The sequence below is a fragment of the Brachycentrus maculatus genome, unplaced genomic scaffold (assembly GCF_059751285.1).
Source record: "Brachycentrus maculatus isolate JH-2025_06_01 unplaced genomic scaffold, ASM5975128v1 h1tg000190l, whole genome shotgun sequence".
NCBI lineage: Eukaryota > Metazoa > Arthropoda > Insecta > Trichoptera > Brachycentridae > Brachycentrus > Brachycentrus maculatus.
In genome coordinates, this window is record NW_028280941.1 from 1958682 (window position 1) to 1980000 (window position 21319).

The 21319-nt window shown below is 30.4% G+C and overlaps 1 protein-coding gene across 1 annotated transcript in view; it reads left to right on the forward strand.

Moving 5' to 3' along the window:
• The window catches only part of LOC148307782 (calcitonin gene-related peptide type 1 receptor-like), a 151733-nt gene that overhangs the window by 121517 nt on the left and 8897 nt on the right, over nucleotides 1-21319 (forward strand). Inside the window, exon 4 of the mRNA XM_088262881.1 lies at nucleotides 21291-21319. This exon is cut by the window's right edge and continues 78 nt beyond it. Within this exon, the coding sequence (XP_088119007.1) occupies nucleotides 21291-21319 (29 nt within the window). The remainder of the gene's footprint in view (nucleotides 1-21290) is intronic.

Sequence of the window (21319 nt, forward strand, 5' to 3'; positions counted from 1 at the left end):
TTCGAGAAATAAAAATACTTTGTGTTCTGTTCCACTCACATTTTTATTAACCAACTAGTTTCGGCAACAACCTGTTGCCCTCTTCAGGGTTACATTTATAACTTAGTAATAAATATAAATAAATATTAATATTAGTAATAAATGTAACCCTGAAGAGGGCAACAGGTTGTTGCCGAAACTAGTTGGTTAGTAAAAATGTGAGTGGATCAGAACACAAAGTATTTTTATTTCTCAAAATAATATATCAATATGATCCACAAAGTTAATGCTTTCAATATTCAAAACAATTAATTATTTTTGGGAGATACCTCAATTCAATTGTGGATGTCTGGAATATGAGAAGATCCCACGATATTTCAAGATGTCAAACTTTTACCAGACAGGATGCCAAACACGAAAAAGTGGCGTGGTATCCAAACAATCATAATATTTCTTTTAAGATAGGTGTTATAAAAATATCGCGCAGAGGTAGAAATAAACACCACCTTTGTCCGAGAGAATATTTTCATTTTGAATATTTTATCCCTTGAGAGAAAATCCAGTCGCGGGGCTTCCGATCAATTCTAAGGGAGGAAAGTAACTTCAACCCCTGGGGATTCCAAGAATTGGAAACATGAAGAGTTTAAGTTAAAATTCAAGTTATAAAATAGATAAATATTATGACTTGAAGTATCAATTGAGTTACGTTAATATCGATTTTAAATCTTTGGCATTAATAATTGGAGAGGAATTTAAGTAATGAATTTATCTCAAAAATTGTATTTACTTAGTAAAACTTAAATTAAAAATGCATATATTTAACCACAAAGTGACTGCCGAATCAACTAATGAAATTAAATGTTAAATTTAACAAACATCGTAAAATCACAACATTTTGAGTGTGTCCAAATACTTGTTCACAAAATCTGGATTATCTCCAATTACAGGAGTTATTTTCATATTATTTTTTTGACATCTCATCAAAGATGAAGAAGAATATGGAAGTCTGGGCATTTACGGGGCTGACGACCGTCATAGGCTGGTTTAAGTGATCACTTTACACACGTGTAACATTCACCAATTCTACCCATTATTGAAAACCACACTACTCAAATTCTTATATGAACCAATTTTGAAACATTATTCTTGAATCACTAGAACTTCACTAGAGACATCTTTTTGGTGAGATGAAAAAAAGCTTTTTATTCAGCAGAAACTCTTTTATTAGTATGTGAGGTCCGAATCCTGGATGAAAGTAAGTGTGTAAATAATTATTACCATATTCTTCTACATCTTTGATGAGATGTCCAAAAATAATATGAAAATAACTCCTGTAATCGGAGATACCTAATCCAGATTTTGTGACGTTTTTGGACACACTCAAAATGTTGTAAATTATTTATTTAACTCAGATATTTTTTTAAAGTTCAGTTTAGGTCTGTATACTATTCTCCTTGCTGATTTTACAACCTAAAATTTTCTCATTTGGAAATAATTTCTGTAAATAGGCATTCGCAGTAAATTAACTCATACTTTTGAGATATCCAACTAAATACCATACTAATTTATTAACATAGTTGAGTTACATTTCAAACAAATTGCCCATGTGCAAATATCTCTTTTTTCCCCATTTCTTTGTTATTACATTTCACGTGTGTGTAAACCAGTTTAAAAATTAGCCATCCACACTTTTCCATTCAACGAATTCATGCATTGTATGTGTTGAAAGAAGGGATGTTTCCCCACTTTTGTTATACACACAAAACGTAATCTGAAAAGACATTAGGAAAATACAATAAAAACATACGTATTTGTTTGAAAAATGCTGAAAAAAATAAAACGAACTAGAATTCTACTTTGCATACTGGAAGCCTGAAAATTACTCTTAAAATATTAAACTTGAGTAGGTACTTTGTTCGTATTTTTATTGTGATGAAAGAGGCTATTCTGAAACGTATTTGTTAATGTATAATGAGTAAATACAGAAAAATTCCAAAAAAAAATTAAATGTATTGAAAAAATAAATATTTAATTGTTCTACGAAATTTATTTATCATGTGCGAAAAAGTATTTTAAAAAAGTACCTACCGATTCAAACCGATTTTAACACGTTGTCATACGTTTCCATGATAAATCACACTTGCCATGATAAGACACACGTCGCTTTAATAAGTCAAATGGTGCCATTTTAATTCACACGTTGCCATGATAAGTCACATGTTGCCATGATAATTCACACGTTGCTATGACAAGTCACACGTATCTATGATAAGTCAGACGTTACTTTGATAAGTCAGACGTTTTTATGATACGTCACAAGTTGCTATGATAATTCACATGATGCCATGATACGATACACACGTTGAAACGATTTTTCAACGTGATATTACAAAAATCAATAAATAATAAAAAAATTATTTCATTTATTGATTCGGCAGTCACTTGTGGTAAAATCTATAGATTTTTAATTAATGTTTTACTTAGTAAATACCACTTTTTCTAGAAAAAAAAATAAAAATAAAAAATAAAAAAAATACATGGAGTATTAAATTGAACACACTCAAACCGACCTATGACGGTCGTAAGCCCCCTAAATGCCCAGACTTTTATATGTTTCTTCATCTTTGTTGAGATTTCAAGAAATAATAAATAACTAGGAGTCTAGATACTTCTGTATCAGATCAGGGAATCATAATAGATTAGGAGAGCTCGAAATGTAAACTTTCTGAATGAATTCATTGTTATTAGAACTTGCGATCCAGTTCTGTTAGCGCGAAACTATATTACAGTAGTTTTAAAGACTGGGAAAAATGCGGCGGACTTTTGTCCTATTTTGTTTTACAGAAAACAAAAAGGACTTAACGAGTGTTTGCCTGCCAAGGTACGAGGGGAAATATACAGGGGGCTCATAAGTTTTTTTTTAATGAAAAAAAAACAAATGATTGATAATTCATATTATTTTTTGACATCTCATCAAAGATGAAGAAGAATATGGAAGTCTGGGCATCACTTTACACACGTGTAACATTCATCAATTCTAGCCATTATTGACAACAACACTACTCAAATTCTTGGAAGTTCTTTATACTTATATGGACCAATTTATGAAACATTATTCTTGAATCACTAGAACTTCACTAGTGACATCTTTTGGTGAGATGAAAAAAAGCTTTGTATTGAGCAGAAACCGTTTTTTTATTATGTGAAGTCCGAATCCTGGATTATAATCACACACATGAGAAGCGCCAGAAAATATCATTTTCATTTTTATTATTTAACCTTATAATTTGACCAGATAATTTATTTACAACATTTTGAGAAATGTTTTTAATTGATTCAGGCGAAAAACACATTTTTTGCTTTGCCGCCATCTTAATGAAAAGTTATGAGATCTTACGTTTATTTCAAGTGGTGCACAAAGCACTGCATCAAATTGATGCAGTAGTTACTCGATCGTGAATAAATGAAGGCAGGGTGATCAGTCCTGCTCTCATTCGATTATAAAAAAACAACTATATAGTTTTTTTTTCCACAATTATTTTTTGGTTAGTGACCACGTTTCTTTATTCATTTCAGACTAGTCGTCAGTTTAGTCTGATGATGTCGATAGCGATGAAAAACGGTCACAGGTCAAATAAAATGAATTTGGAAAGCACTTACGTTGTTATTTCCCATTTTATAATTAAAATGTAACTTGTTTTAAAATCACTACAGATATTTTATTATAACTTAATTATAATTTAAAATAATTCTACCGATTAGCTTTAAAACCGGTTACAATAATAATTAAGTTACAATAAAATATTTAAAGCGATTTTAAAACAAAGTTACATTTTAATTATACTTCTATATATAACTGAAAAAAAAATTGCTAGATACATTTTGTAACACCCGTTGATGAAACCACCTGCAGTTTTCGAAAATTGTGTGTAATGAAATAAAACTCAAATTGTTTTATTACCATTTATATTTACTTTTTTTTAAATAGTTTCGATAGTCACTTTACGACCTGCATATATGTACTTGTATTTTACAAGCACTGAAAATGTCACAATGTTTCACGTGTTTTTAATGTGCGGCTAAAGTCGCGTGATTCCCGTTGGTGCAATTATTTTTATTGCACCCTGTACCGGCGTGGAGCTGTTTAGCTGTAGCGTGAAGTGCAAACGGTAGCACAACACAGGAGTCGACAGAATTGAGAAAATAAAAGTCGGGATAAGGAAAACGCCTCCGAAGCGCATAAATTGCACTATTTTCTAGTGTGCTTTTTTTTTGTTTTTTTTCACCATTATTTTTACTTTTACTGATGATAATACCGGCTTACTTTGAAATGCTTTTTATGGGTTGAAAATAGCACTAATGGAATTGAAATGAGAAACCACGTAACATGATTAGTAAAAGAAGTTATTCCAGTTTCAAAAAACTAAAATTGTCCTCATCACTCATCGTTCACTTTGTGTAATACCACTTAAAAACACTACTTCAAAATTATCGGTTTTGGAATACCTATCTCATCATCAGGTCAAATGTAAACTGAAATAAAATCGCCACGGTCTCTAATATGTATATAATATTTTTTATTTACATAAAATAAAAAATATTCTTTTCATCATTTTTTGAAAGAGAAAAAAAGGAAATAATAAAAATGAAAATGGTATTTTCTGGCGTTTCTTATGTGTGTGATTATAATCCAGAATTCGGACTTTAAATTGGTTCATATATATAGAACTTCCAAGAATTCGAGTAGCGTGGTTGTCAATAATGGGTAGAATTGGTGAATGTTACACGTGTGTAAAGTGATCACTTAAACCAGCCTATGACGGTCGTCAGCCCCGTAAATGCCCAGACTTCCATATTCTTCTTCATCTTTGATGAGATGTCATAAAACAATAAGAAAATAGCTCCTGTAATTGGAGATAATCCAGATTTTGTGAACAAGTATTTGGATACACTCAAAATGTTGTAGAAAAAGTAGGTGTTGGGATCACAATGGGAATATTTTTAAAAGTGAACTTGAAATTAAATTAAATTGGTTATTTATTATGGGTAACTCTTAATTAATTGCATTACTTATTCCTAAATTTTCAAGATTATCTTAACGAAGACTAGTTTCATGTACATGTGTAATTTGTATGCCGGTTGATTTATTAAAATAATGTTCTTCATATCATTTCATTCATGTCATTTGCAAATTAAAAAATATAAAATTTACGCCATGTTTAAGAATAATTCAATTCGATTTTTTTCTGTATCTTTACAATTAATCAACAGTTTAGGTATATTATTCTAAGTATTAAAATCTAGACGAAGATCTCAATTGGAGTTATTTCCATTTTTAAATGACTTAATTCATAGTAACCTTTATATTTTGAGGTAATTTACCCAAGAATAATAATTTGTTTACAAAGCTATTGGTAACCGTTACTCTTTTAATAGAGTAACCAAATATAAGTTGTTAAATGTGAAGGTATATTTTCTCATGTACAATTTCTGGAGAGCAAAAATTGATCCCAATAACAAACGGTTTTATATATCGATTACATATAAACGATTAAAGTTTCCCTTAAAAAAAAGCATACTAAAATTCAGTTTTTCGTTAACAAATTGGGTAAATTAAAATTCTTTATTATCGTGGATTTTTAGGATTTAAATCGGACAAAGAATCCATAAAAAAACCTTTTAAATACAACAGCATATCGCCCACTCCTTTCAAGAACGTCATAAATCAAAAATCGTCAATTTTGAGTTGTGCGTGTTTTCGGAATGCCCAGAAAATGTACTATATCCCAGCAAAAGAGGCATATTTTAAACTTAATATTTACCCGCTACAGGGCAGAAAGTGTTCTTTTTGCATTTTGAAGAAAAGGTATTGTTTAATTATTTTTTTAAACATTCTAAATATTTTTCAAATGTAGAAAAAACCTTCAGGTTTTACCTAAAAAGATCTGTTGCACAGTAAAAAGTTCAACAAGTGGCTTGATATATTTTTTTAATACATTATATTTTATTTTTAAACTTTAAAAACGTTCTCCTGAAAAATCAAGTTTTTTGATTTATGACGTTCTTGAAAGGAGTGAGCGATACGTTAAATTCAATATTCCTTATTATTAATAATTCAATATTGTGCAATATAAGTACGACCCAATTTCTTTTCACCTTGGTTGCTAAGATAAAGAAAGAATTACCCAAACTCCACAGATCTAAAAAAAGGTAAGCGATAAGTCCGTCCGTTACGTTTTTTCCTCTGAGTAGTTTTGGCACTTCGGAGATCAACTTGATTTAAAAAAATTCAAAAGTTCTCAAAATTCTAGTAAAACTTTTACAATGTTACCCTTTTATACACATAGATACACAAAACGATCTGGTAGTCTCAAATCGGGCGATCTAGGTGGCCACCACACCTTGGTTTTCAGATAGCACCATAAAACAATCTGGTAATCTCAAATCTTGTTTTCTAGTTGACCATCACACTTTGGTTGTCAGATAACATCATATAACAATCTGGTGTCTCAAATAGGACGATCTAAGTGGCCACACATCTGCATTGAAGATATAATAAAAATAGCAGTGGGTTTTAATCGTTCACTTGACTGTGGTCACCCTTTAAAAATTCGTTTTATTCTAGCTTGAAGAATTCGTTAAAAATTGCGTCCATACTGGAATTCACTTAATTCGAATTACAAGGAGTTTTAAGCCCCCAACCCATGTTAGTTAAGATATACGAGTCACATACCGTGGTACATATGAGGACATATTAAACATTCCATCTAACGGTCATGCCACTGTTCACTAATAAGATTAATACGAATTTGAAGATTTTTATCATACTACAAAAATTACTACAAAATATTATATAAAAGGGTGCCAAATTATGCGATCTATTTCAGATCTACCCATTTCCATTATAAATTAAAGAATAGCTTTTCTATTCATTGGCGAAAAATCAAAATTAGCTTTCAAATTTTAATAACTCAATTTAATTATGCATGACAAAATATTATTTTCACTATAAGTTCCAAGAATTTCACAAGTTTTACTCTGATCAACAGATGAATTAAAATCGGAAAGGTATAAAAAAAATTAAATTTATTGACTCACGACAGCCATTTAAGATTTAACATTTTAATGTAGATCAAATAAGTGATTTCATATTTAAATTAATTTCAGTTCATTTTTTTCCAGTCTCTCTATCTCCTCTAATACCTTTTTTTTGAAATATGTCTTTTTTTAACATCCAAAATCACTCGCAAACGAGCGGAGGTTTGTATAAACAAATAATGAATTTAAAAAAATATACGAGTTTAAAAAATAGTTGTATGTATAATTGTATTGAAACAACAGGTCTGTTAACACCTCATTTTTATTTTCAAAAAATATGTACATCGTTTTTGAAATACAGAATTAAAATTGAGGATTCACCATTTTGGTATAAAATATTCAAAAAGATTTGTTTTCTGCCAATTTCCATCGGAACACTGAAAAATCGTGCATTTTTAAACACTTAGCGCCCTGTTAGACTGCTCGTACTGACAGGCCTGACGCGAGAAATGTTTGTCAGTTTTTCAAAATTGATGAGTGTAAAATGTGACGTGTAGGAAACCGCTGAAGCTCGTGTGACAACCTCCAGCGCGCGCCGGAAAAACAGGATTAGCGTTTTAAGTAGATTGGGCGCAAACATTTGGTGTAAATTTGTATTTTATATTACACGGCGTTACGTCTTTCACAAAAAAATATATTTTATGCTCTAAATAAATTCAATAAGGGTTATTTTGTAAAAACATTAAACGAAATTGAAATATAATTCATATATGAAGCAATAACTTTTTGATTTTCCATTTTATTATTAAAATGAACTTTGTTTTTAAATAATTTTAAATATTTAATGTATACTGTATAATGTATACTGGTTTCGAAGCTACCGCTTCTTTATCAAGACTGATTAATACTAAAACACTATGTTCTTAACAAAATTTAGAATATTTTTACGGTTTTTAACTTTCTTATATTTCTAAGTAATCTAATTTAAGTCCTGTATTGCATGTGTGTAATATATTTTAAACCTTTATTTTTATGAAATGAGTGATTTTTTTTTTACGTGATTGGCAAATTCAGAAAAATAATTATTATCAAGACATCTTGTATGCTCTTTACACACAGAAACAGCTCGTACCACCTCTTCAACCTTCAACGTCCCAAGGAGCCAACTCTAAAATTTAGAATAAGCTTCACATACGAGTACAGTATTTGAAAATGATGCGGAATGCATCTAATCACGTGTCACAGTAGATTTTAAGAAATAGTGGTATTTACTAAGTAAAATATGTATTAAAAATGGAAAGATTTTACCACAAAGTGACTGCCGAATCAATCAATAAAATTTTAAAAAAAAACAGTGTTTGATTTAACATTTAATACATAAATGTTTTTTGTTATTTAAAAATACTATTTCACCGCATAGGTAGCGTCATGTCTTAAATGTGAATGTTCTCTTCTTCTTCTTCTTATTGTAGGCCTTGCAGCCTGTTTTTAAGAGGGATTAGCCTCCTGCGACGTCGAATCCCAGCTATCGGCCCATCTCTTTGGTGGTCTGCCCGGGAGTCGTCTACCATGGGGTTGGCCGTACAGTGCGATGTGGGCGAGTCTGGATGGTTCCATTCTCCTCACATGCGCATACCATTGTCTTCTTCGTTGCCTTCCCCACCTAACGACATCTTCGATCTCGCATATTTCCCTGATCTTGGCATTTCTCAATCTATCTCGAAGACTTTTGCCTGTTATGCTTCTCAGAGTCTTCATTTCTGACACTCTAAGCGCGTTTTTTGTGGCAGCGGTGTCTGCTCTACTTTCGATTCCATACGTCATGATGGGTCGGACACAAGTTTTGTATATCTTGATCTTGCTGCCGATCTTCATCTCAGGGTTTTTCCATATAGCATTTTTCAGACATCCTGAGATGGCTGCAGCTTTGTTCACTTGCCCCATCACTTCGCATGTGAATGTTAATTACAACAATTAAGGAATAACCTTATTTATTTCTGAGTTATATAAAAAGCAGGTTCTAATTAATCTCGTACACTTTTAAATTGGCGTAAAGTTCGTTTTAGCCAGACAATATATTCCCGGGTGACGTCAATTAGGGGGTCGTGAGAGGCCTGCCAATAGAGGGTGCGTAATTAGCGCTACCCTGGAGAATTTCTTCACGAGATTCCACCCCTTCGCCCTTAATGATACAGAAGTGATACGCGCCGGATACTTATGAAGATATCACGACCCGGGTATTCTCGAAACCTCGCGTTTACGTTTGAAATTGCTCGAAATCAATATTTGCGTTACGTTAAACGAATTGTCTAAACACAATTCATAGACAACGTTTTTAGTATGTCCAAATACTTGTTCACAAATCTGGATTATCTCAAATAATAGGAGGATTTATTTTTCATATTGTTTTTTGACATCTCATCAAAGATGAAGGAGAATATGGAAGTCTGGGCATTTACGGGGCCGACGACCGTCATATGCTGGTTTAAGTTATCACTTTACATACGTGTAACATTCACCAATTCTACCCAATATTGACAACCATTATTCATTATTAAGTGATCACTTAAACCAGCCTATGATGGTCGTCAGCCCCGTAAATGCCCAGACTTTCATATTCTTTTTCATCTTTGATGAGATTTCAAAAAATAATTTGAATATAGCTCCTGTAATTGGAGATGATCCAGATTTGTGAAAAAATATCAGGACACACTAAAAATGTTAATAAATTATCTGGTCAAATGGTAAGCTCAAATAATAAAATGAAAATGATATTTTCTGGCGTTTCTCATGTATGTGTTTATAATCCTGGATTCGGACCTCATATACAAATTAAAGAGTTTCTGATCAATTATAAAGCTTCCTCATTTCAGCAATAGATCGGATGTCCAAACTTAAAACACAGTAAGAGACATTTTTTGTAGTACGTTTTTTTTGCATTTGTAGGCTAAGTAGAATCTATATAAGTAGTCCAAAAATATTTAAAAAAAACGTACTACAAAAAAAATCCCTTACTGTGTTTTGAGTTTGAACAGGCTGCTCAAGTTTGGACAGCCGAGATATCTCTAGTGAAAATTCTGGTGATTTAAGTTCAATGTTTCGAAATTGGATCATATAAGTACATATATTGAACTTCCGAGAATTTGAGTAGTGTGGTTGTCAATCATGGTTAGAATTGGTGACTGTTACACGTGTGTAAAGTGATCACTCAAACCAGACTATGACGATCGTAAGCCCCGTAATTGTACAGACTTACATATCCGTTTGCATGTATGTTGAGATGTCAAAAAATAAATTAGGAATAACATTGAGTGTGTACAAATATTTGTTCTCAAATCAGGGTTTTATCATTAATTTTTAAATTTCGACATCTCAATGAAGAACATAAGCCCTGTAAATACCTAGACTTCCATATTCTTTATCTTTGCTGAGATGTCAAAATGTAATAATAGGAATACCTTATTTCATATTTTCTTCTTTAAAATTGAATAGTATATTAATTTAGTAGAATAGACCCGTTTATTATACATTAAGTGTAATGAATGCGATTCTGGAGTGCCTCGTAAGTCCTAAAAAGCAATTAAAAGAGTTATACGCGCATCAATGTCAGCATTTATTACTCTAAAGTTTAGTCTCTAAACTGTTCGTTAAATGTACCGAATGGTTGAACGGAATGTTTTAGTTTTGAAGGCACATTAACTAAGATTTATATCAAATTAACATCAAGGAAATATCTTCATAAAAATATTTACTCTGGGTTCTCTTCTTCTTTTGCTTGTTCTTGGTCTACGCCATAGGTGGCCAATATTTTCTGTAGCCGGGCCAGATTTTAGAAATGTGATTTCCTACCGGCCCGTAAAACGAAATTTACGTAAACGTAAATATATATATATATATATATATATATATATATATATATATATATATATATATATGTATATATATATATATATGTATGTATATATATATATATATATATATATATATATATATATATATATATATATATATATATATATATATATATATAAATATATATATATATATATATGCATTTATATATATGTATATATATAAATATATAATTTTTTTTTTAAATATATTTTAATTTATTAATATTTATGGTTCAAATTCGAAACGCAGTCACTAGAATTTCACTAGAGACATCTATAGTGAAATTAAAGAAACTTTTGTTAAGATGTCAAAATTAATATAAAAATTACTTCTAATTGAAGATAATCCAGATTTGTGAATAAGTATTTAGACACACTCAAAATGCTGTCTTAGGTGTTAAGCTAAGCATAACACCCAAATTGTAAGTCAAATTATAAGCCGCATAAAAATTTTAAATCATGTTTTCACTGGTCTCTTAGTATATAAAATAATCCGGTTGAAATCTTGCATATCGCTCACTCCTTTCAAGAACGTCATAAATCAAAAAACTTGATTTTTCAGGAGAACGTTTTTAAAGTTTAAATATATAACACAATGTATTAAAAATAAATATCAAGCCACTTATTGAACTTTTTACTGTGCAACAGATCTTTTTAGGTAAAACCTGAAGGTTTTTTCTCCATTCGAAAAATATTTAGTATATTAAAAAAAATAATTAAACAATACCTTTTCTTCAAAATGCAAAAACCACACTTTCTGCCCTATAGCGAGTAAATATTAAGTTAAAAATATGCCGCTTTTACTGGGATATAGTACATTTTCTGGGCATTCTGAAAACATGTACAACTGAAAATTGTCAATTTTTGATTTATGACGTTCTTGAAAGGAGTGAGCGATATATTTAAATAAAAGTGTCTGCATTTAATAAAAGCTTTTTCAAACCAGCCAATGATGATTCATCTCATTCAAAAACTATGACTTTGACGACAGTACAATGTTTGATATTACATTTCCTCTGTATCTAAGAAGGAAATACCACAAATTCTTTCAGACATGCTACGATTTGCTCACCCGAAAAAGTACAAGATAGTAATCCGGCAGAACCTCTGACCGACTTGCAATTTCTGGATGTACGGGGTTTCGGTTTACGAAGCTTGAAATTTCATCCTCTTTTGAGGCGGGAACTAGAAAAAGGAATGAAGCCAACAAAAATAAAATATTTTAAATACTTAATAAAGTGTGGAAATATCATTGCTTCAATGTGGAACATGTGGTTAAATCGAAGATACAATAAAATAAAAATATTCATATTGAAAAATGATCATTTTCACCCCTTGTATCCTACTATGAGTGGCCTGTGGCGTGTTTTTAAAAGGGATAAGCCTCCTGCGATGTCGATTACCAGCTGTCAATCCACCTCTTTGGTGGTCTATCCGGGAGTTTTCTACCTTGGGGTTGGCCATGCAGTGCAATGTGGGGGAGTCTGGATGATTCCATTCTCCTCACATGCGCATACCGTTGTTTTCTTCGTTGCCTTCCTACCTAACGATATTTCGATCTCGCATATTTCTCTATCCTGGTGTCACTTATTAGAAAAATATGCTCCATAGAGTCTCCATTTTTGACACTCTTAGAGCGTCGTTTGTTGATTTAAACTTTGAAACGTTAATTCATAATATTCTAAATCTTATAAAAGTTTCGTTATGTTTAACGAATTTTTCAGCGACAGTAAGTAGAAATTTAAAATAACTCTATATTTCTCTCACTTTCTCTATGCTTACGTTCATTCCACAAACGTCAGTTCAACAGTCTGAAAATGTTTGTTATTTATTAAACTTTTTTCAACTATTATAAATTTATGTTAAAAATATCCGTATATTGCTTTGCTCGGTGGAAATGTCAAACACACGCAATTCCGGTGGTAAATTTTGTGAAAATTAAACTTACGTTATTGAGAAGACGAAAGGTATTACAGGATTTTTCTGCTGTGTTTAAATATGTTCAAAAAATTTTGAGTTAAACAATTTATTATATCAGAAACTGTATTATTCACCCTAGTGATGATATGCCAATTTATAGGTATCTCGACTTGATATGAAGTATCTATGGTTCCCCTTTAATAGAGCAAGGTCAATAAATCTTTGCCAATTTATCAACTGGTGGCGCTACAATCAGCCACACTTTCAAACGTATCAAAAAACGTACCCACATGTGATAGGTTCCGAGACCATTGCATATATACAGGTTTCAAGAATTAATGCAATATGGATGTTCAATAATGGGTAGAATGGTGAACGTTACATAAGTGTATAAATTGATCGCTTAAGCTAACCAAATGCCAGGTCGTAAGCCCTGGGATGCTCAGACTTCCATCTTTTTTTCAAGAGGAACGATAGATATTTCATATCAAGTTGAGGCACCTATTAATTAGTTCGGCATTAACTTTGTGAAATGATATGGTGATTATTTAAAAAAATAAACATTTCAAAAATTTAAATAAGTTTTACTTTTCACCTGTAGATGAAAACATTTTTAGTTTTCGTAACTAGTCGTATGTAGTGAAATAAAACTCATTAAGTGGTATACACCAATAAATTTAAAATAATGGTTAAATTTTTTGACAATAGACCTTTTTGTAACTTTGAATCGAATTGTTCACTTAGCTCTAAGTTACAAGCAAGTGTCGTACCTACATAACATTGTATGTTTTATGTAATTTAGCAGTTCGGGAGTTGCTCCAGTACTTGATTACATTCCTTCTCGACTGTAACAAAGGACTTGCTCGTACCTAATAAAGGAATCTACGGAAAGATTGGACAACGTACGTCCCACTAAATCTCTTAAACCTTATGCAATCCGGGAATTCATCTCTTTGCTGCAATCTCCTCTTATGCTTATTTCTTTAAATACACACATACTTTTTGTTAAATTATTTATAACGGAAAAAGTCATAGCAAATATTTGTATACTAGATAATGGAGAATATGGAAGTCTGGGCATTTAAAGGCCATACAACCTATTATCCTCTACAACATATAAACAACATATAAAAACCTTGACGTATAACTACGTGTAAAGGCCCAACACACGTTAATTCGCAACTTCATTTTCTTTAAACCAAGGTAACATTTGACGTAATTGAATTTTTGTAACAAACACCTTCATTGTATTTAAAAACGAGTTTTTTTTTTCAAAATAAATACGTAGTTTTAAATAAAAAAGAGTTATTGAAATATTGGGAATTAAAAAAATCTAAATCCAAACCATCTCAACACTAACTAACTAAACATCACGCTGCTTCTACGCAGGGGTAGACAGAGAGAAAAGAACGCCTCCCCACTCTGTCTTTGAAAACATTCTTCGCCTCTTCCACGTTCATGCATTTCCTCATACATACCCGCCGATTATTAAGACTCCTTACTGATAGCTTTCAACGCAGCCGGACGCTTGATGAATTCTATTATTGCAAGAAGAGCCTTAGCAGTGTGAGTCAGTCAGTCAGGCATCAGTAATTGACTAAATTTAAACCACCCTTATTCACAAACACCCTCTGTTACAGTTCCTGTACCCTCAAAGGTCTCTGGAGTGTAAAATCACAAATCGTTTTATAAAATAGAGCGAATCCCTTTCAATCAGTCCACAGCTCGAAACTGATTTTAACTTTGTCATCAATTCGTGCAGTCTGTCACCGACTCATTCCCAGCATTAGTGAGTATTGAAACTTTTTGATTTATCGTCGAGCCGCCAATCCACAAATGGTAGAAAATAAGCCCCTCGTTGAGCACCGATTGCCACGACTGCCTATAGCAAAATGGTCGAAAAAATACCTCTATTTTCCAGGATAAGCGACATTCATTTCATAAGGCTTAATATTTTTGCTCTCCACTTTTATGTTGATTTAACTGGATTTTAAGACGCTAATTGTTTTTTTTGTTTTAAAATAAATATCTTAAAAGTTAGTGTGTTGTAAAATATACTTGTTTTTTAAATTTATATATATATATATATATATATATATATATATATATATATATATATATATATATATATATATATATATATATATATATATATATATATATATATATATATATATATATATATATATAAACACGAGTATATTAAAGGTACAAGTTTCATACTTACTTCAAATAAGGCAGAGCAGATAGTGCTTGCTCAGTTACAAAATTATAAAAAAAATAAACAACTATCAAAAGCACAAGAGCACAGGGAAAGGGATTGAGAAGGTCAAAAATCAGTAAAATAAAATTTGGTTGAAAATAAAATAATCATTTATTTATTGTAACTGTAGATAGTTGAGAGAATTCAAAATTGAATTGTTAGGTAATATATCCAAAATAAAATAAGGTTTTTGTTGGATTGAATTCTACATTTATTTATGTATTTCTTAATACGTGACGCGTTTCGTCTTCTTAGGACATTATCAAACACTGACTAAAAATATTTACAAAATGTCCTAATTTACTAACAATCATTGCTATTATTAGTTTAAGGCCAAGACCTAATAATAGCCATTATTGTTAGTATATAAGGACATTTTGTAAATATTTTTAGTCAGTGTTTGATAATGTCCTAAGAAGACGAACCGCGTCACGTATTAAGATATACATAAATAAATGTAGAATTCAATAAAAAAAAACCTTGTTTTATTTTGGATATATTACCCAACAAAATAATAATTTACAATGATTAAAGAAAACACTTCGTTTTTTACCACTTGAGCTTTATTATAGACTACATGTTTCTGAAGTTAAACTTCCATCATTCAGGTCTGTATAATAACTAATATATAAAATATAAAATTGTTCTATAAATAAGGAGAGGGGAAAGTAAAAGGAAGGGGTTAGTCAAGGAACGGAGTTTGAAAACAAAGGAAAAATGGAAAGCAATGGCGAAGAATTTTGAAAGAATATATTGTTTTATAAATTATTATTAGAATTCAGGTTTTTTTGTATTTCTAAATTTTCAAGATAATTCATAATTTGGCCTTTATATGGAACAAGGTGTAATAATTTTAATTTATGAGAGTGAAATGAGTGATTAGTATCTATTATATGATTTGCAAATTCCGAAAAATAATTACTAAGAAGACCGCTATGATGTTCTTTAATTCTAATCTTAAAATTTCTCGCAGTTTGGCCAATATATTTTCTATCACAATCTCCACACGAAATTTCATAAACACCACTTTTTTGTAATAAATCAATTTTAGATTTTAAGTTATCGAGGATTTTATGTAAATTATTATTCGTATAATATGCAGGTTGGTATGGGAGGGTAAGATTTTCGAAATATTTTTAGTTATTGAACCCGTATATAAAATTTTTCGCCAAGATTTATTTTTGATTGAATCATTATTAGGAGCTGAATAAATGTATTTTTTGGTTAAATTATTTTTAATTTTATTTTTTAACATTTTATCTATTAGCGCGCTATTATACCCGTTGTTTTTTGCTATTAGTTTAATTGTGTTTAATTCACGATTATAATTTGAGTTACTGAGGGGGATATTAATTAGTCTATTTAATAATGAATGGAAACTGGCCATTTTATGTGAAATGGGATGAATGGAATCAGCTGGAATGACTGTGTCAGTGTGTGTTGGTTTACGATATATACTAAAATCTAATTTATTATTTATAACTTTAATCGATAAATCAAGAGAATTTAGGGTATTATCATCATTTTTTTCCATAGTAAATTAAATATTATTATGTAATGTGTTGATGTGGGTAAGCAATGAATCTAGTTGTCTATCAGTAATTTAAATAATTTACATTTAAGTTAACTTTATAAAGAATAAACAAAGCACAAACCTTGTAAAAACAACTTTTATTATATTCAAAAAATTACTCTTTTTTGTAGAAACCTTTATTTGTAAACAGGGATTTGAACGCACTTAAAATTTTAAATTTTAAGTGTTTGATTTTTTTAAAACTCATCTTTCAAAACCGCCGAAATGAAGAGGGTTAAGTGTTTTTTGTTTCGTACTCATTTCGCGACATTAATATTCATGAGACTCAAACTTGTTAATGGCAATATATTTTAATGGTACCGAGGTGAAATTAAACTTGAGGGAGACCAAACTGTAAATCTAAGTGCATGTCATTTAAAATTTGCGGAAAGTCGCCTCGGTTGGCTGTAATCCCTGTAAGTGGATAACGCTGTAAGTTAAAAATAAACAACCCTTAAGTGGCAAATGAAAGGGTGAAAATATTAATATAAAATAGATGTACTTATATACAGGAACATTTTTAAAAATTTATGTTTATTGAAAAACGCTTACACGAAGAAAAACAAACTATATTTTATTTATTGTTTCGGCATTAAGTTTGTGGTAAGACATGTTACAATGATTAAAGAAAACACTTCGTTTTTTACCACTTGAGTTTAATTATAGACAACATGTTTCAGAAGTTAAACTTCCATCATCGGCATAGATTGTTTCACATTCCTATACACAGGACCAACCTGCCGATGGTTATGCCTGTAGGAAGAGCTACCGCTATGTTGAACAATATCACATTGGATATTGATCTGTTCCATGTGTCCGAAGGAGTTTTCCGAAGCTAGATTCTTCTACACATTTAACAAGAGTCTTCTTGCGTAATTTTTAATTTGTTTTTTTAATGTATACGCCTTAAATGTTTGTTTGTAATGTGTATATTAATTATTGAATAAATTGAATTGAATTGAATTGAATTGAATTGAATTGAATCATTCAGGTCTGTATAATAACTAAAATATAAAATATAAAATTGTTCTATAAATAAGGAGAGGGGAAAGTAAGGGGAAGGGGTTAGTCAAGGGACGGAGTTTGAAAACAAAGGAAAAATGGAAAGCAATGGTAAAGAATTTGAAACAATATATTTTATATTTTAATATTATATTTTATATTTTAGTTACTATACAGACCTGAATGATGGAAGTTTAACTTCTGAAACATGTAGTCTATAATAAAACTCAAGTGGTAAAAAACGAAGTGTTTTCTTTAATCAAAAACAAACTATTATTACTATTTATGTTAGTATTTGTACTAATACCTTTATAAAACTATAAGTGTCCTTATAGTTTTGTTGGTATGAATAATAATACCTACTTGATGTGTCTTCAAAGTCTTGTTAGTATTTGTATTAATACCGACTTGAAGTGTCTTCAGAGTCTGGTGAGTGTTCGTACTAATACCGTCTCGAAGTATATTCAATGTCTGGTTAGTATTTGTATTAATACCGACTCGAGGTGTCTTCAATGTCTGGTTAGTATTTGTATTAATACCAACTTGAAGTGTCTTCAGAGTCCGGTTAGTGTTATTACTAACACCTACTTAAAGTGTCTTCAATGTCTGGATGATATTTGTAAAAAGACCTACTTGATGTGTCGTCCAGTTATCCGTATCCTACTCTAGTGGTTGCACAAGAACAAAGCACACTATTTGAAAAGGAAATCCAATATTTTCACCCCACATATCTGTCCACCATATTATTATCCATGGACCGTCTAATAGGGTTATTTGGAGAACATTTTTCCGTTTGTGATAAAAACCCACATACTCGATGTTTAAGGACAATTTAAACTATTTTAGTTATGAGTTTTTTTCTTATATATTTGCTTAAATTGCTCAGACTTTTTTTTACAAAAATGGTCCTTTTTATTAGGCGTGCACAAAATCAATAATATTTTTCTCAAAAAATAATCGATTTAAAAAATAAATTTTGCAAAATAAACAGCATTTTGTTATAAACATCCTTATCATAATTTTTAAATAAACGCAATGTGAGGAAAACACAGACAATTTTCATTTCGGGCTCTTCTCGGAATTTTTACTATCGGAGTGCATCTTCCAATTATTAAATATTCCAATTTCATCCCCAATATCACTAATTTGAGTGTAACGCACATTTTCCATCGGCGAATCCAAAATTGTAAGGACAAAAACACTAGGTTTTAACCAAAAAAATTCTCTTTTAATAATAAAAAATTTGTTTAAAAAAAATCCCAAATGTTTATTTAAAAATCGTTCATTTGTAAATATTATTGATGAATCGGTACTTTAGAAACGCGTACGCTGGGACACAAACGGATCCCGGCTCGACTGCCAGCATACACTGGTGTCATCGTCGGTATATCGACTGACCACGCTTTTGATAAAGAATACCAGAATCAAAATAACGATTTTCAGCTCTGTAATGTTTAAATAGGGTCTAAGTATGTAGTTTTTTTTTAATTACATTTTTATTAAATAACTAAAGAAAATAATACTTAACAAAAAAATACTCAAAAACTAACGAAAATAAAGAAAGCTTCACAATAATAAATAAATATTTTTTGGATGGGTGTCGTATGAGTTCCTTCATCGGACCTTGGTCACTTTTCCAATAAAACGTCTTGAAAGTAGCGAAATTTGTGAATAAAATTTTTACGAGTGAACTTATAGCGTGTCTTCTTGTAAACGAGACTATACACACTAGAGACGAGTAAGATCCATTTATTCAGATGATCCGCATCAGTAGATTATTATCAACAAACAACCCGTTCGTCAAGAACGGTTCTTTTGATCTATATATTTTTCAGTTATTCTGACGTTGTTCATTGATTCATCCGCTTAAGAACTAAATGAATGAAATAAAATTATCAAATTGAGGTAAAATTTTAATACTTAATTCATTATGATGCTTAATTTACACAAAACACAATAAAGTCCTTGAATAAAAGATTTTTATAATTATATTGAACATATCGAAACAGTAAATAAAAAATAAAAACATTTTTGGCACGACCAGATCAATCAGAACCTTAGATCTGGTGGTATCAAAATTATACGTAATCGGAGGGCATCTATGACTTGTATGTAAGTGACTAAGTATGTGTATGAAGGAAGCTAGGAGTGAACGTTAGGACGGAAGAGTTTGATGATCTATTCTCTCTGCCTATCCCTGCAGAAAACGGCGTGATGATAATATCAGTAGTAGTAGACGTTGTTTAACGGACAGTTTTATGACGATTTCCAGGGCATCTTCGTTCGTTAATGAGATTTAACGATAACCTGCGATCTGCTTCCTTTGGACAGTGAATCAGAACGGGTCGTGAAAATCTGTTCATTCACGAACGAACGAATCATCTCATACTCACTAAAGTACAGTCTCTAGGAATTTAATATTTTAGGTTACACGACCGAATAAAATCCTCCAGCACACAATAAATCTCAAATGTTAGAACCCTCATATAATCGGAGAACTCTTTTTTTTCATGTTCATTTTTGGTTTAACCCGTAAAAACTCGCAATGACGAACTTATAACTATTTTTAATATATTATATATTCATGTATATGTATGAAAAAAATCAAGGAATATTTTTAAATTAAATACTTTAATAAACTCCCTAAAGAAACAAAAAAAATAGAATATATCAAAATTCTTAAGAAAAAAATTAATACCCTTTACATTTCAACATTTAGAAAACATATAAATGAAGGGAAAAATACCATTAATCAAATAAAACAAAAAAACTTGAGTGTCAGTCTCTTTTTTGGAGAGGCACAGCAAAACTAAAATTTTAAGTTTGCCATATGTATAAACGCATAGAAATTGTATTAAAAAATTTAACTAAGTATATTTAATAAATTTAAAAAAAAAACTAAAAAATATCTTCATAAATTAAAATAAATTAAAACAATAGTGTTATTTACCAAGTAAAATTGAAATTAATACTGGATTTCACCCTTCGAATGATAGGCTGTATTGCTTAAAAGACCTTACATTTCAATTAACATTTCAAAAGATATAAGACTCACCCCTACCTAGACTCCATACCAAAGAATTTATTTTATTTTTTTTACTTTCTTTATTTTTAATTTTTAATATTATTTGCTTTATGAAATTTACTTTGCTTTAAAAAAAAACAAAAAATTGTAAAACGAACTCCCTCTCTAAACACAAGTTTCTACTTTATTAGAGAGGTAGAAACGTTGTATTTGAATGTATTGTATATTTAAAAACTATTTTGTATTATTTACTTCTTACCTAGAAAAAAAATCCTGTTACCACCCTCATTAATTCCTTTCCTTTCCTTCTCCTTCCTGCTTAATGTATTATTTTATATCGTACCCTTTTTTTAAATCTCTGAATGTTTTTTTATTGTTTTATAACATAAATGTGGAATTGTTTAATTGGCTTTTTTTTAACGTAACTATTTTTGTTAATGTAATGTAATGTTTATTATTGAGAATGTAACTATTGTTTATTATATCATTTTTTATATGTAAGCTGTACAATTCCCGAATAAATAAAATAAAATAAAATATATAGGTATTTTGTAAAAATAATATTCAATTAAAAAAAATATATATATTTATTTCCAGGAACAGCGCACAAAGATTGCGAGCCAGAT